Raw genomic sequence first — 15,500 nt, forward strand, 5'->3', positions numbered from 1 at the left:
AAAGCTCTATGAATGGGTAACCAGACACCAGTGAGCCCTGGGAAATGTGAACATTTGCACAGTGCAAAAAAAGTATATGGTTATAGTTCAACAAAAGCTGGTCTTCTAGTGAAGAATGGTGAAGGATCCAACACTGTCAGATATGGAGGACATCAAAGATATTGCATCATCAACAAAAGAGAAGTGCGTGTTCCCTTAGCGGAACTGGTGGACTCCAATGTCAACGACATGGAGCCATACAGGCATGGTGCCACAAATGGCCAAAGTGTGGAACTCAACAGGGTCCAGAACCTCCAAGGTGGAATCCAGAAAAGAGGCGGGAAACCTCCAAACGGACCTCCATTACGGGTACATCAAACTGGATCTGGATGGTAGAATCAAAAGGACTCCAGAGTCACTATATCAGCAGAGTAGTATGTGGAGAAGGAAAAAGCTTCCACATGGTGTAGATCAAAAAAGGTGGTATTTTATTTCTAAAAACCAGCGTACAAATATAAAAGTGATCACAAAGAATAAAAGCTGGGCAATGTGGGGAGCGATAAGCCAAAAAACCCTGTTGAGTTCCACACTTTGGCCAATGGGCTTCTGGAAGGATGGTCAAACATTCCCATAGACACACTCCTAAACCTTGTGGACGGCCTTCCCAGAAAAGTTGAAGTTGTTATAGCTGCAAAGGGTGGGCCAACTCAATATTGAACCCTACAGACGAAGACTGGGATGCCGTTAAAGTTCATGTGCGTGTAAAGGCAGGCGTCCCAATACTTTTGGTAATATAGTGTATATTTTTGAAAGCATTCTTACTTTAAAGCATTTCATCTCACCTGCCTAGAACTTTTGCACAGTACTGTATATTTTTGCTGCAGGCACTGTGGAGAACTTCAACTTCACAGTTCACAACAGAACCAATGAAATCTCTGTTATTAAGACAATAAAGTTATGGGAAATCCAAGCTTTTACAGTTGTTATCAGAACAAGAGGCGGAGGTAAATCTGCCAATGTGGTCACCTGTTCTGGTAACAAGTGGAGCGTGGAACGCCCCTCGCGTTGTAAAGATGTCCTCTCACTTCCTGTTGCGTCTCCTTTTCCTGTGCGTTAACATGTTGCTTTCTTGTTTTCTGTTTGTAGGTCTTTCCAAGCTCAAGCTCCAGTCATTCTCAATGACAACCCACTTCGCCCTTACCTGGGTCCTGTTGGGTCTCCTTACCATAGTAGTTGATGTGCAGTCATCTAACATGGAGACACCCAAGCCCACTGTCCGCCCCATGTTCAGTGGTCGCCCTTTCATGGTGGCGTGGAATGCACCCACTCAGAACTGCCAGCACCTTTACAATGTGTCTCTTGACCTTCGACTTTTTGATATAAACTCAACACCTTCTGAGGGTTTTGTGGACCAGAATCTCACCCTCTTCTACAAGGAGCGCCTGGGGCTCTACCCTTTCTATGACGAGGACCATGTTTCCGTCAATGGAGGTGTGCCCCAAAATGCCAGTCTGCGGGCTCACCTGGACCAGATGTTGGTCGATATTAACAAATACATGCCGTCAGTTCAAAAAGAAGGGCTGGGAGTCATTGACTGGGAGGAATGGCGACCCATTTATGTTCGAAACTGGCAGAGGAAGGGCATATACAGGCAAGCTTCACAGCAGCTGGTGGCTTCTCGTTATCCAGACTGGACAGACGAAGAGGTGAACAAGGAAGCTCAGTTTCAATTTGATCATATGGCCCGCAGGTTTTTGGTAGATACGCTGCGATACGCAAAAAAGCTCCGACCCCGCCAGCTCTGGGGGTATTACTTGTTACCGGACTGCTACAACTATGACTACTGGACTAACTGGAATAGTTATGATGGCAAGTGTCCCGATGCGGAGATGGTACGTAACGACCATTTATGGTGGCTGTGGAAGGAGAGTACCGCCCTTTATCCATCCATCTACCTAGGCTTTGCTCTTAGGTCTTCTGTAAAAGGACATGAATATGTCCACTACCGGGTAAAAGAGGCCATGAGGATAGCACCACAACACAGAAGTTACTCTCTGCCTGTTTTCGTGTACACAAGACCCACCTACAGAGAAAACAACAAGCTTCTTTCACAGGTAAGATAACACAATGAGCGATGTACACCAGCAGAAAGGTCCCTCCTTCTCTGCCAATAGTGATCACCACCTACACAAAGGAGCAGGATGGTATAATAAGGATTTAGTCAAGTAAAGCTATGGGGAGTCCTACAATTTACCCAACCCAGTCATTTTCCCAGCAATAAAGAGCTAGGAAGAACACCGTGAGGTCAGGATAGTGACAGCGATGGACAATGCATACTGATTGGGAACAGGCACTAGTAATCTTGTGATTGTTGTCACCCCATAACACAGCCATTCTCAACCAAGGTTCAGTGGGACCCTAGGGTTCCTTCAGAGGTCAATAGGGGTTCCATGAGCTGTGGCTGATTGACCTTCCATTTTGATAATGTCTGCATACTGTAGTTCTATCATGACACCGATTATTTTTTTAGCTCTCTAAAGGAGGGGCATTCTGACCATCAATGTAAGGAGCATTCTTCCCACTAATTACCACTAATTACCAATGCAAAGAGGTATTCTTTCTATTGGTCACCAATGTAAGGAGCCATTTTTCGACTGACCACCAATGTAAAGAGCAATCTTTTCACTGACCATCAATGTAAGGAGCATTCTTCTCACTGACGCTGATTACCAATTTAAGGAGGTATTCTTTCTACTGACCACCGATGTAAAAAGAATTCTTCCCAATGATGACTAATGTAAGGGGGCGTTTTTCCCATTGACCATCAATATAAGGCGCATTCTTCCCACTGATCACCGATGTAAGGAACATTCTTCTCACTGACCGCCAATATAAGGGGCATTCTTCCCACTGACCACCAATATAGGGAGCATTTTTCCAATTGATTACAAATGTAAGGGGCATTCTTCCCACTAAACACCAATGTAAGGGACATTCTTCCCCCTAACTACTAATGTAAGAGGCATTTTTCCCACTGATCATCAATGTAAGGAGCTTTCTTCCCACTGACCACCAATGTAAGGAGCATTCTTCCCACTGACCACCAATATAAGGGGCATTCTTCCCTTTGACCACCAATGTAAGTAGCATTTTTCCCACTGACCACCAATGTAAGAAGCTTTCTTCCCACTTACCCCCAATGTAAGGGGAATTCTTCCTTCTGATCACCAATGTAAGGAGCATTCTTCCCACTGATCACCAATGTAAGGAGCATTCTTCCCACTGACCACCAATGTAAGGGACATTCTTTCCACTGACCACCAATGTAAGGAGCATTTTTCCCACTGACCACCAATGTAAAGGACATTCGTCCTTCTGACCACCAATGTAAAGGAAATTCTTCCCACTGATCACCAATGTAAGGGACATTCTTCCCACTGACCACCAATGTAAGGAGCATTCTTTCTACTGACCACCTTATAACAGTCATTTTCCCCATTGACTCCTGATGAATTAGTTTTAGTAAGGGTCACCTGACACCTGAATCATTTTAGGGATTACTCTGGGCTAAGAAAGGTTAAGAAAGGCTGCCATAACAGGCAGGGCCGGGAAAAGGGGTGGGCAGAAGGGAGAACAGAGGGGATTTTTGCCAGAAGGGGTGATTTTGAGGGGGGGGATTGTACTGGGAGGGTAAAGTCAAAACAAGCGTAAATGAGTCCTGACATGACTGGTGTGACTCTTTAATTGGATGGTTCTATGCCCTCTTCTAGCGAGTGTACTGATGAGTTAGGGCCCATTCACACCTATGAAGGCACATTGTGGGGCATGTAGTAACATACTTACATAGATGTGATTGGGCCCTTACTCCATCCTCATGTGTTGTACTGGATTCTGAGTAAGATTTTTCCATTATATCGCTACATTTCTATAGACAAATGACCGGTCCCACCATGTCCAGGGGGTGGGCTGGAAGGTTTCTATGTGATCTATTAGGTTTAGGATATCAATATTCTAATCAATGATTTTATATATTCTACCTTTAGATGGATCTCATCTCTACCATCGGAGAGAGTGCAGCGCAGGGGGCAGCTGGGGTGATATTTTGGGGTGATACAGGATACGGCATGAATGAGGTGAGTGTATGAAGACCCATATTGTGTGTTCTGATCCAGAGTTCTGTTCCTGTTTCAATTCTGTTTTTATTGAAAAATTTTAGATTTACATAACAAAAAAAGAAAAAGAAGAAAGACCAACGCTAATTTCATCCAATAGGTGCCAATAAAGAATATACCACATTATAATAATATATAAATCATAAAACATAAACATATACCAACACACTGCAGGGGTCTCTGAAACAAGAAAAAAAATATGAATAAATAAACAAACAAGGGAAAGATAACTCATGGTGATACTCCAGACCCTTGATGGCGGACCCCGGAACCCCATACGTCCCGGCCACACTCCCCTACCACCCCCACACTCAAGGGAGGTGCGGTCCCAAAACATCCAGGGCACCAAGGTCCGCCACCACCGCCCAAGATCACACATCCTTAAACCCTAATAAGAATATCCCTGCCTTATCTTCCTTCATCTCATTAGATAAAATATATAATTTCCTACTCCCTTTCTTCAACTCCCACAGTAATGTTAGATATATCACACAAAACACACAACACAAAAAATAAATGAAGAAAAGGAGAGAAAAAGAGAAAAAAAAAAAAGACCATAATACTCAAAATAAATAAACTAACCAAAATAGCTACTCAAACCAGGATCGCCTCACTCAAACCGACTCGGCACTAGTTTCATATCCTACTTCCAAACCACATATAAATTCCATAGCTCAAGGGATTCCCTTAGCACTTTCCAAGGAAGCCAAATTTGACGACATTGTTCATACGTGTCCAACTCCTGTGACAGGAGAATCTCCATCCTCTCAATATGATCCATCTCTGAAACCCACTCAATCAACGATGGAGCATATGCCGACCGCCAGTGGCGCGGTATTACTGCCCTTGCAGCTGTCAACCAGTGTCTTAAAATGCCTTTTTTAATGCTTTTGTAGGAGCCAGGTAGGATGGATAATAAAGTAATTTGTGGTGTGTTGGGAATAGTCACCTCAGTTGCACGATTATGAAGCTGGAGTATCATGTCCCAAAAATTATGCACAGAAGGACATTCCCACCAAATATGTAATAACGAACCTTTGGCAGAATGACAACGCCAACACAGGTCAGAGACATTTGGATATATCCGGTGAAGCAAAACAATGGACATCTATACCACCGAGAGAGAAGCTTAAAATTTGTCTCTTGAGCCTTGGTTGCTAAGGACATACTATGTGTAAGGATAAACGCTTTATCCCATTCCTCTGGTTTAATTTGGACATTCAAGTCCATATTCCACTTATTTGTAAACTCCGGGAGACATGTAGGGAGTCTTAGAATAAGAACCCTATACTCTGCAGACAGAATTTGTTCTGGTACAGTTTGTTGTAAGAGACTCGAAGGTATCTGGCTCTCTATTAAACACATCTATAGAAGGAAGGAAGAAAGAAAATACGTTAATTGCCGATATTCCAGCCAGTGTTTTATTGATTGTTACTGAGTAGGGAGTTCTGTTCCTGGTCCAAGCCATTCATCTTAAATGAAACCTATCTTGACAAAAAATGAATAGACTTCCATTTATGATTCCCTCCAGCAGTTTTTTTTTTCTTACATGTTGCTGCCACCCTAAACATGGATACCTGTCAACTTTACAAGCCATTTACATTAAACAATTATGCAGCCAGTGAAAGTGAAACACCTGATATGCATGCTTTTTCTGGATTATAGAGTCTGAAAATGCTGCCTTAGTAGGCAATAGACCCTGAGGGGCGTAGATGGGGTAGGGGGTCAGGGGGGTCCAAATAGTAGAGTTACCGACTGTCCATTATAGGGAGAGACTGGAACAAGCTCCAGCAAAGACAGTTTCCAATCTGGCCACCTATGCACTTTGGTGGGGACAAGGGCCTCATCCCCACAACCCTTGCCCAGTGGTTGTGGGGGTCTGCGGGCGGAGGGCTTATCGGAATCTGGAAGCCCCCTTTAACAAGGGGACCCCCAGATCCCGACCCCCCTGTTTGAAATGGTAACGGGTACATTGTACCCCTACCATTTCACAAAAAAAGTGTCAAAATGTTAATAAACCACAAGACACATCTTGGGACAAGTCCTTTATTAAAAAATAAAAATGTCCCATGAAGTCCATTCATCTTCTTCTCTCGCTCCGCCGACAGACCGGAAAAAATAAATAAAAAAGATCCACCTCCATGGGGGGCACCCGCCTTATAACGCTTCAGCGCGATGACAGTTCTTTTATAACTGAGGGCGGGGCCAAACGGTGATGTACTAGGGTGACTCCGCCCCCCTCTGACACACGGGGACTTCCCAATGGCTTCCCCATGGCATAAGAGGGGGCGGGGCTACCCGGGTACGTAAACGAGTGTCCCCGCCCCCTTATGACGCTTCAGCGCGATGACAGTTCTTTTATAACTGTTGGGCGGGGCCAAACGGTGATGTACTAGGGTGACCCCGCCCCCTCTGACACACGGGGACTTACCAATGGCTTCCCCATGGCATAAGAGGGGGCGGGGCTACCCGGGTACGTAAATGGGTGGCCCCGCCCCCTCTGACGTACGGGGACTTCCCAATGGCTTCCCCGTGGCCTCAGAGGGGGGCAGGGCCAAAAATGTATGTAAACGAGTGGCCCGCCCCCTTCTGACGCCACGGGGAAGCCATTGGGAAGTCCCCGTGCATCAGAGAGGGGGCGGGGTCACCTGGGTACGTCACCGTGTGGCCCCACCCTCAGTTATAAAAGAACTGTCATCGCGCTGAAGCGTCATAACATGGGTGCCTCCCATGAAGGTGGATCTTTTTTTTTTTTCCGGTCCGTTGGCGGAGCGAGAGAAGAAGATGAATGGACTTTGTGGGACATTTTTATTTTCTTATTTTTTAATAAAGGACTTGTCCCAAGATGTGTCTTGTGGTTTTTTAACATTTTGACACTTTTTTTGTGAAATGGTAGGGGTACAATGTACCCGTTACCATATCAAACGGGGGGGGGGGCGGGATCTGGGGGTCCCCTTGTTAAAGGGGCTTTCAAATTCCAATAAGCCCTCCGCCCGCAGACCCCCACAAACACTGGGCAAGGTTTGTGGGGATGAGGCCCTTGTCCCCATCAACATGGGGACAAGGTGCTTTGGGGGGACCCCCACGCAATTTCTTTTTTTAAAATTTTGGTTCGGGGTTCCCCTTAATATTCATACCAGACCCAAAGATCCTGGTATAGATTTTTGGGGGGACCTCCATGCCGTTTTTTTCACTGACTTTTATCTGTATTGCCGTGACCCGACAATTCATTATAGCCGCTAGTAGTTTTAAATGACTTTTTTCCTTTAGAAATGTCATTTTGTGCAGGGACTGTTCTAAACACGGGGCAAATGCACCACTTTACAGGCATACTATAGACACCCCCAGGTACGAAATTTAAAGGAATATTTTACTTTTATTGTTTCACTTTAAGCATTATTAAAATCACTGCTCCTGGAAAAACTTTTTTTTGCATTGATACAGAACCCGGGTCCCCAAACACTTTTTATGACAATACCATGCATATAAGCCTTTAAAATTAGCACTTTTGATTTCTCCCATAGACTTTTAAAAGGTGTTCCGCGGGTTTCCAATTTGCCGCGAACCCCCCAAATTGTTCGCTATTCGGCGAACAGGCAAACACCTGATGTTTGAGTCGAACTTACGTTCGACTCGAACATCAGGCTCATCCCTAGGGCTCAGAGTAAGACACCATGACACCTTCCAGTGGGCCTCCTACAACCCATACCCAATGGAGAGAGGCCCTGGACCCACCTGTCCATGGATTTCATTGTGGAGTTACCCAACTCTCAGGGCAACACAGTTATCCTTATGGTGGTTGATCGGTTCTTGAAGTTGTCTCATTGTATTCCACTTAAGAAGTTGCCCACATCTAATAAGCTGGCTTCCCTTTTTGCTCAAGAGATTTTTTGCTTATATGGGCTACCCAAGGTGATCGTCTTAGGCAGGGGTAGTCAGTTTGTGTCCCGGTTCTGGCGAGCCTTTTGTGCACAATTGGGAATTCAGCTGTCTTTCTCCTCTGCGTATCACCCGCAGTCTAATGGGGCTGCAAAACGAGCCAATCAGTCCTTGGAGCAGTTTCTATGTTGCTATATTTCTGACCATCATAACAACTGGTCGGACCTCTTACCTCGGGCAGAGTTTGCTCACAATAGTGCCTTGAATTCTGCTCCCGATTGTCCCCATGTATGGCGAAGTATGGTTTTCAACCATCCATGCTGCCTAACTCATTTGTTCCCCAGAGCATTCCTGCATTAGAGGAGCATCTCCGTGGTCTTCGTGCCACTTGGATACAAGTCCAGGAGGCCTTGCGACATGCCAATGATAGGTAAAGAGTCCATGCTGACCCCAGATGCCTGCCTGCGCCTTGTTACCGGGTTGGGGAGAGGGTCTGGCTGTCATCTCGCAACCTCCGACTCTGTGTTCCCTCACTGAAGATGGCTTTATTGGGCCTTTCCGTATTCTCCGCAGGATTACCATAGTGGCTTACACTTTAGAACTTCCTTCCAATATGCGTATCTAAAATGTATTTCATGTCTCCTTATTAAAACCTTTGGTCTGCAACAGCTTCACCACCTCGGTGCCATGTCCTCACCCAGTACAGTTTGAGAACCATGAGGAGTATGAGGTACAGTCCATTGTTGACTTCCGTAGGTTTCGTGGGCGAATATAGTACCTGGTGCATTGGAAAGGGTACGGTCCGGAGGAACGCCCTTGGGTCTCATCCTTGGACGTTACATGTCCCTGTTCTACTTTTGTTGGTATTTCGGGGCGTCCTTGACGGTTTTGCCTCCGGGACTTGGCAGTGAGCTTCTCTTACTGAATATGCTTGGCGTGACTCTTCTCACAAGTTGTCCCTGATGAAGGGACTTTCTTTTCAGTCCCGAAACGCGTTGGTTCAAGTGGAAGATTGCATGAATATATATGTTTTTGACAACTACACCAGCATATTTACTTTTTATATAATACTTGATTTACATGTTGATTTCCTTTTTTGTATTTTGTACATTTGTATCAATAAAATTGTTTTTTACTACTCTGTTGCCGTTAAAGTCCCACCAACTATCTAAGGGGGTTACTTTATTGCCTTATATCAGGGATGGTGGCAACTCACTTAAATCTGTCCAAACAAGAGTCTAGTAGACATCCCGGGTATGATAAAGTTTGAAAAATGAAATCATAAATTATAATATAATAAATAACTATAAATAATTATAACAAATAATAATATAAATAATAATAAAAATTATTCAATAATGTAATCAAATCAAAAACACTGAAATTTGCTCAGTTGCAGAATTGTCGCTGTCATTACTTTCAGTGTTTGATGATGGATTTCCCCACAAATCACTATCACTCAATTCTGCAAGTGATTCTAATTTATTATCGCTGTTTTCTTGCTGGTCTAAAACCACTTTTGATGTAAAGGGACGGTTTTGGTTGCTATGGACAATCTCCAGTTTCCAGGCAGAAAGAACAGTATATATAATATACAAAAGTGATGTGAAATAAATTGATACAGTAATGTAATCTGTAAGATTACATTATATAGTAATGGATTTCAATAAATAAGACCTGAACAATTCATAATATAAGACACTTGTCTCGACATCTTGGTACATGGTAATAGACCTATGGTATGTAGACTGCAATTGTAATGGTAGCACATAGGCATAATAGCAATAAGAAATTGGTTCATTCTAGTAGACTGTAATATAGTAGATATTGGACATAAAAACTGTGACGTAGCATCATGAAACAGCTCTACGCGTTTCGTGGTTACATTACCACTCATCAGGAGCAGATGCATCGTTTTGGGGGTATCTATAATAGAAAATGCCAAAGAAAAAAAAAAAAAAGATAATAGAAAATAATGTAAAACACAGAAGAAAGAGGGGGAACATAGAATGTCCCAAACACTCTCACCTATCTGTAGTATATGGGTACGGCTGTTGGTAGTATTAATGGTAGAAGGTACTGTAGGGGACATTGTTCCCGGAAGCTTACTTGGTAAAGACTTTGTTCCCATCTTAAATATAGGCACCACATTCCAGCCATTAATGAGTCCCTAAAAATTTGATACAATGGCTTTGAAATGACAGAGCTTAATTCTTTTAGGATCCGTGGATGGATGCCTTCTGGTCCAGATGCTTTATCCACCTTTATTCTGTCTAAATATTTCTGGACCGTATCAATTTTGAGCCATTGTGGATTGGGTCGCTACCACCCCCATTATGGACATGAGCTCCCCCATGCCCCTTTGTATACACAGAACTGAAGAATGTATTTAATAAATTTGCCTTCTCTTTTTTTCCACAGTCATCCACTCTAGATTGTTTTGTAAAGGGCCTACATGCTCAGACCTGACCTTTTTACTATTAATATATTTGAAGAATTTTTGGGGGTTTGTCCTACTATCTTTTGCAATCCGTCGCTCGTTTTTAATTTTTGCATCCTTGATTTCCTTTTTACATATTCTGTTATATTCTTTATAACATTTAAACGACAACAGTGTTCCTTCATTTTTATATTTTTTTAAAGCTCTTTTCTTATTGTTTATAGCTTTTTTTTAACTTTGACTGTTTTATTTTTAGCCTTTTAAACTTATTGCCCATGGGAATATACTTTGTAGTGAGTTTGCATAGTCCTTTGGAAGGTTTCCTATTTCTGTTCTGTGTTCATTAATGCCAATATTTTTACCCCCCCAGTCCAAGTCCTGGAGAGCAGCCCTCATCCTTGGAAAATTTGCTCTCTTAAAGTTAAGTGTTTTTATCTTTCCCGTATGTGTTTTTTGCTTACAGCTAACATCAAATGAAATCATAGTATGGTCACTGCTACCCAGGTGTTCCTTTATCTGGACATTAGTAATAAGCTCTGCATGGTTTCAGATTACCAGGTCCAACAGAGCTTCATTCCTAGTTGGGGCCTCAATACACTGGACCAAAAAAATTGTCCTGTACTAGGTTTATAAATGTCTGCCCTTTAACTGTCCCAGTAGTGCCATTACTCCAGTCAATTTCTGGGCAGTTAAAATCCCCCATTATTATCACCGTCCCAGCCCTTGCAGCCCTTTCCATCTGTGCAAGGAGCTGAGTCTCCACCTCCCCATTAACATTGAGTGGTCTATAACAAACTCCAATGATTAACTTTGAACTATGCCCAGACTCATCACATTCTCCATCAATCAGGTCCTCATTCACACTTGCTTTGAGATCTCTTCTCACATAGAGAGAGACCCTGCCACCTTTTCCTTTTTACCCTGTCTCTCCGAAAGAGTGCATAGCCAGGAATATTAATAGCCCAGTCATGTGAGGAATGAAGCCAAGTTTCAGCAATACCGATTACATCATAGCTCTCCTTGTGCACCAGAGCTTCCAACTCACCTATTTTGCTTGGCAGACTTCTGACATTGGTGAACACTTTAGTGCATTATTACATTTTGCTCTGGTGTTTTTCATATCTCTTTTAGTAGTACAAATGGCATTATAATTTCCAATGGTTGTTTGCAACATGGGAACTTTCTTGTCACCTGCCATAACCCTCCCCCCATCTATCCCCATTCCACCCTCCATTAATGTCTGACCGCTTATTGTTGTATAAGTGCATATTGTTTTCTTCTTTTGTTTCTCCTGGCTTTGTTTTTTAATTTGAATTGCCCACTCACTTAGCCCGTGATTGGTTGTTATGGTTGTATTTTTGCTGCTATTACTGCTGCTGACTCTCCTATCACCCTCTGTCACCTGCTGCCTATCGGCTATCGCTTTCTCTGGTCCCCCCCCCCCCCCCCCAGCACCTAGTTTAAAAGCCCCTTCAGAGTTACTGACCGTCGATCACAGGGAGAGACTGGAACAAGCTCCAGTAAAGACAGTTTCCAATCTGCCCACCTACAGTGGGGACGGAAAGTATTCAGACCCCCTTAAATTTTTCACTCTTTGTTATATTGCAGCCATTTGCTAAAATCATTTAAGTTAATTTTTTTTCCTCATTAATGTACACACAGTCCCCCATATTGTACACACAGCACCCCATATTGTACACACAGCACCCCATATTGTACACACAGCACCCCATATTGACAGAAAAACACAGAATTGTTGACATTTTTGCAGATTTATTAAAAAAGAAAAACTGAAATATCACATGGTCCTAAGTATTCAGACCCTTTGCTCAGTATTTAGTAGAAGCCCCTTTTGATCTAATACAGCCATGAGTCTTTTTGGGAAAGATGCAACAAGTTTTTCACACCTGGATTTGGGGATCCTCTGCCATTCCTCCTTGCAGATCCTCTCCAGTTCTGTCAGGTTGGATGGTAAACGTTGGTGGACAACCATTTTTAGGTCTCTCCAGAGATGCTCAATTGGGTTTAAGTCAGGGCTCTGGCTGGGCCATTCAAGAACAGTCACGGAGTTGTTGTGAAGCCACTCCTTCGTTATTTTTAGCTGTGTGCTTAGGGTCATTGTCTTGTTGGAAGGTAAACCTTCGGCCCAGTCTGAGGTCCTGAGCACTCTGGAGAAGGTTTTCGTCCAGGATATCCCTGTACTTGGCCGCATTCATCTTTCCCTCGATTGCAACCAATCATCCTGTCTCTGCAGCTGAAAAACACCCCCACAGCATGATGCTGCCACCACCATGCTTCACTGTTGGGACTGTATTGGACAGGTGATGAGCAGTGCCTGGTTTTCTCCACACATACCGCTTAGAATTAAGGCCAAAAAGTTCTATCTTGGTCTCATCAGACCAGAGAATCTTATTTCTCACCATCTTGGAGTCCTTCAGGTGTTTCCATGCGGGCTTTCATGTGTCTTGCACTGAGGAGAGGCTTCCGTCGGGCCACTCTGCCATAAAGCCCCGACTGGTGGAGGGCTGCAGTGATGGTTGACTTTCTACAACTTTCTCCCATCTCCCGACTGCATCTCTGGAGCTCAGCCACAGTGATCTTTGGGTTCTTCTTTACCTCTCTCACCAAGGCTCTTCTCCCCCGATAGCTCAGTTTGGCCGGATGGCCAGCTCTAGGAAGGGTTCTGTTCGTCCCAAACGTCTTCCATTTAAGGATTATGGAGACCACTGTGCTCTTAGGAACCTTAAGTGCAACAGAAATTTTTTTGTAACCTTGTCCAGATCTGTGCCTTGTCACAATTCTGTCTCTGAGCTCTTCAGGCAGTACCTTTGACCTCATGATTCTCATTTGCTCTGACATGCACTGTGAGCTGTAAGGTCTTATATAGACAGGTGTGTGGCTTTCCTAATCAAGTCCAATCAGTATAATCAAACACAGCTGGACTCAAATGAAGGTGTAGAACCATCTCAAGGATGATCAGAAGAAATGGACAGCACCTGAGTAAAATATATGAGTGTCACAGCAAAGGGTCTGAATACTTAGGACCATGTGATATTTCAGTTTTTATTTTTTAATAAATCTGCAAAGATGTCAACAATTCTGTGTTTTTCTGTCAATATGGGGTGCTGTGTGTACATTAATGAGGAAACTTGAACTTAAATGATTTTAGCAAATGGCTGCAATATAACAATTACTCGGTCATGTAACACTGTACCCATATGACATTTTTATCATTTTTTTTCACATAAATAGAGCTTTCTTTTGGTGGTATTTAACCCCTTGCCGACCAGCCACCGTCATTTTATTGCGGCAGGTTGGTACGATCCCTCGAGCCGTCGTAGCTATACGTCTGCTTACGGGATCGGGATAGCAGGCACACGAGCGCCGCCGAAGGTGCAAGCCCGCTGCACATCGGTGATGCTGATGCTCGTGTCCGACGTTTGCGATGACCGCCGGCCACAAGCGATCGCGGGCACGAGAGACAGAACAGGGAGGTGTGTGTGTGTAAACACACAAATCCTTGTTCTGTGAGGAGAGGCGTGACAGATCGTGAGTTCTTTTTAGCTAGGAACCACGATGTCACTTCCTCTAGGTCAGTTCCCTCCCCCTACAGTTAGAAACACAAACAGGGAACACACTTAACCCCTTGATCGCCCCCTAGTGTTAACCCCTTCCCTGCCAGCGACATTTTTACAGTAATCAGTACATTTTTATAGCACTGATCGCTGCATAAAGGCCAATGGTCCCAAAAATGTTTCAAAAGTGTCCGATGTGTTGTACTCCCGATAAAAATCACAGATCGCCGCCATTACTAGTAAAGAAAAAAATAATAGTAAAAATGCTAAAAAAAACTATCCCCTATTTTGTGGACGCTATAACTTTTGCGCAAACCAATCAATATACGCTTATTGCGTTTTTTTTTTACCAAAAATATGTAGAAGAATACATATCGGCCTAAACTGAGAAAAAATTAGCTTTTTTTAAAAAAAAATGGGGACGTTTATTATAGCAAAATATTGCGATTTTCTTTTTCAAAAGTTTTTTGCAAAATAAAAGAAAAAGGACCGAAAATTTTGAAAAAAATGTGTTTTTCTTCGTTTCTGTTACAAAATTTTGCAAATAAATAATCTTTCTTCATAAATTTGGGTCAAAATGTATTCTGCTACATTCCTTTGGTGAATATAACCCAAATCAGTGTTTATTATTTAGTCTGCAGAAAAGTTATAGAGTCCACAAACTATGGGATATACACTATATTACTAAAAGTATTGGGACACCTGCCTTTACACGCACATGAACTTCAATGTCATCCCAGTCTTAGTCTGTAGGGTTCAATATTGAGTTGGCTCCGCCCTTTGCAGCTATAACAGCTTCACCTCTTCTGAGAAGGCCGTCCACAAGGTTTAGGAGTGTGTCTATGGGAATGTTTGACCATTCTTCCAGAAGAGCATTTGTGAGGTCAGGCACTGATGTTGGACGAGAAGGCCTGGCTCACAGTCTCCGCTCTAATTCATCCCAAAGATGTTCTATCGGGTTGAGGTCAGGACTTCTGTGCAGGCCAGTCAAGTTCAGTCTAAATTTGACATACTGAATGTTATCTGATCATTATATGATCTCTACAAACATTTCTAATCTGGTTCTCTTCCCAGCAGGAAACCTGTCTGAAGATTACGTCGTTCCTAGAGGAAGATTTGGGTCAATACATTGTCAACGTCACCACCGCGGCCTCCCTCTGCAGCCAGGTGCTCTGCGGTGGAAACGGAAGATGCCTGCGCAAAAGACTCATCAGTAACGTCTTTTTACACCTCAACCCTGCCAACTTCCGCATCGTTCGAGCACCTCCAGGGTCCAACGCGTCGGTTCCAATGTGGGCCGAGGGCCGGCTGTCATCAGAGGATGTTGATTTTCTTCACGAACACTTTCAATGTCAGTGTTACCTGGACTCTCCCGGAAACACCTGCAGCATTAAGTATCGCAATGCTGCAGAACCCATGGGTCATGCAGGGACTGTGTACAGTCCTGGATATTAA

The 15,500-nt window shown here is 43.5% G+C and overlaps 1 protein-coding gene across 1 annotated transcript; it reads left to right on the plus strand.

The window, feature by feature from the left end:
* The first annotated feature begins 12 nt into the window (after positions 1 to 12).
* Positions 13 to 15,500, plus strand: LOC141102529 (hyaluronidase-2-like). Its single transcript, XM_073591457.1, has 5 exons — positions 13 to 348; positions 926 to 1,013; positions 1,126 to 2,093; positions 4,023 to 4,112; positions 15,123 to 15,500. Exons 1-5 carry the CDS (start codon positions 13 to 15, stop codon positions 15,498 to 15,500), a joined length of 1,860 nt encoding a protein of 619 aa, XP_073447558.1.

The sequence above is a fragment of the Aquarana catesbeiana genome, linkage group LG07 (genome assembly GCF_042186555.1).
Source record: "Aquarana catesbeiana isolate 2022-GZ linkage group LG07, ASM4218655v1, whole genome shotgun sequence".
Taxonomy (NCBI): domain Eukaryota; kingdom Metazoa; phylum Chordata; class Amphibia; order Anura; family Ranidae; genus Aquarana; species Aquarana catesbeiana.

Coding starts and splice junctions, on each gene's coding strand:
- LOC141102529 (XM_073591457.1), top strand. CDS start 13: ATGGGTAACCAGACACCAGTGAGCCCTGGGAAATGTGAACATTTGCAC. Junction 2,094..4,022: donor ACAACAAGCTTCTTTCACAG/GTAAGATAACAC, acceptor TTCTACCTTTAG/ATGGATCTCATCTCTACCAT. Junction 4,113..15,122: donor CAGGATACGGCATGAATGAG/GTGAGTGTATGA, acceptor TCTTCCCAGCAG/GAAACCTGTCTGAAGATTAC.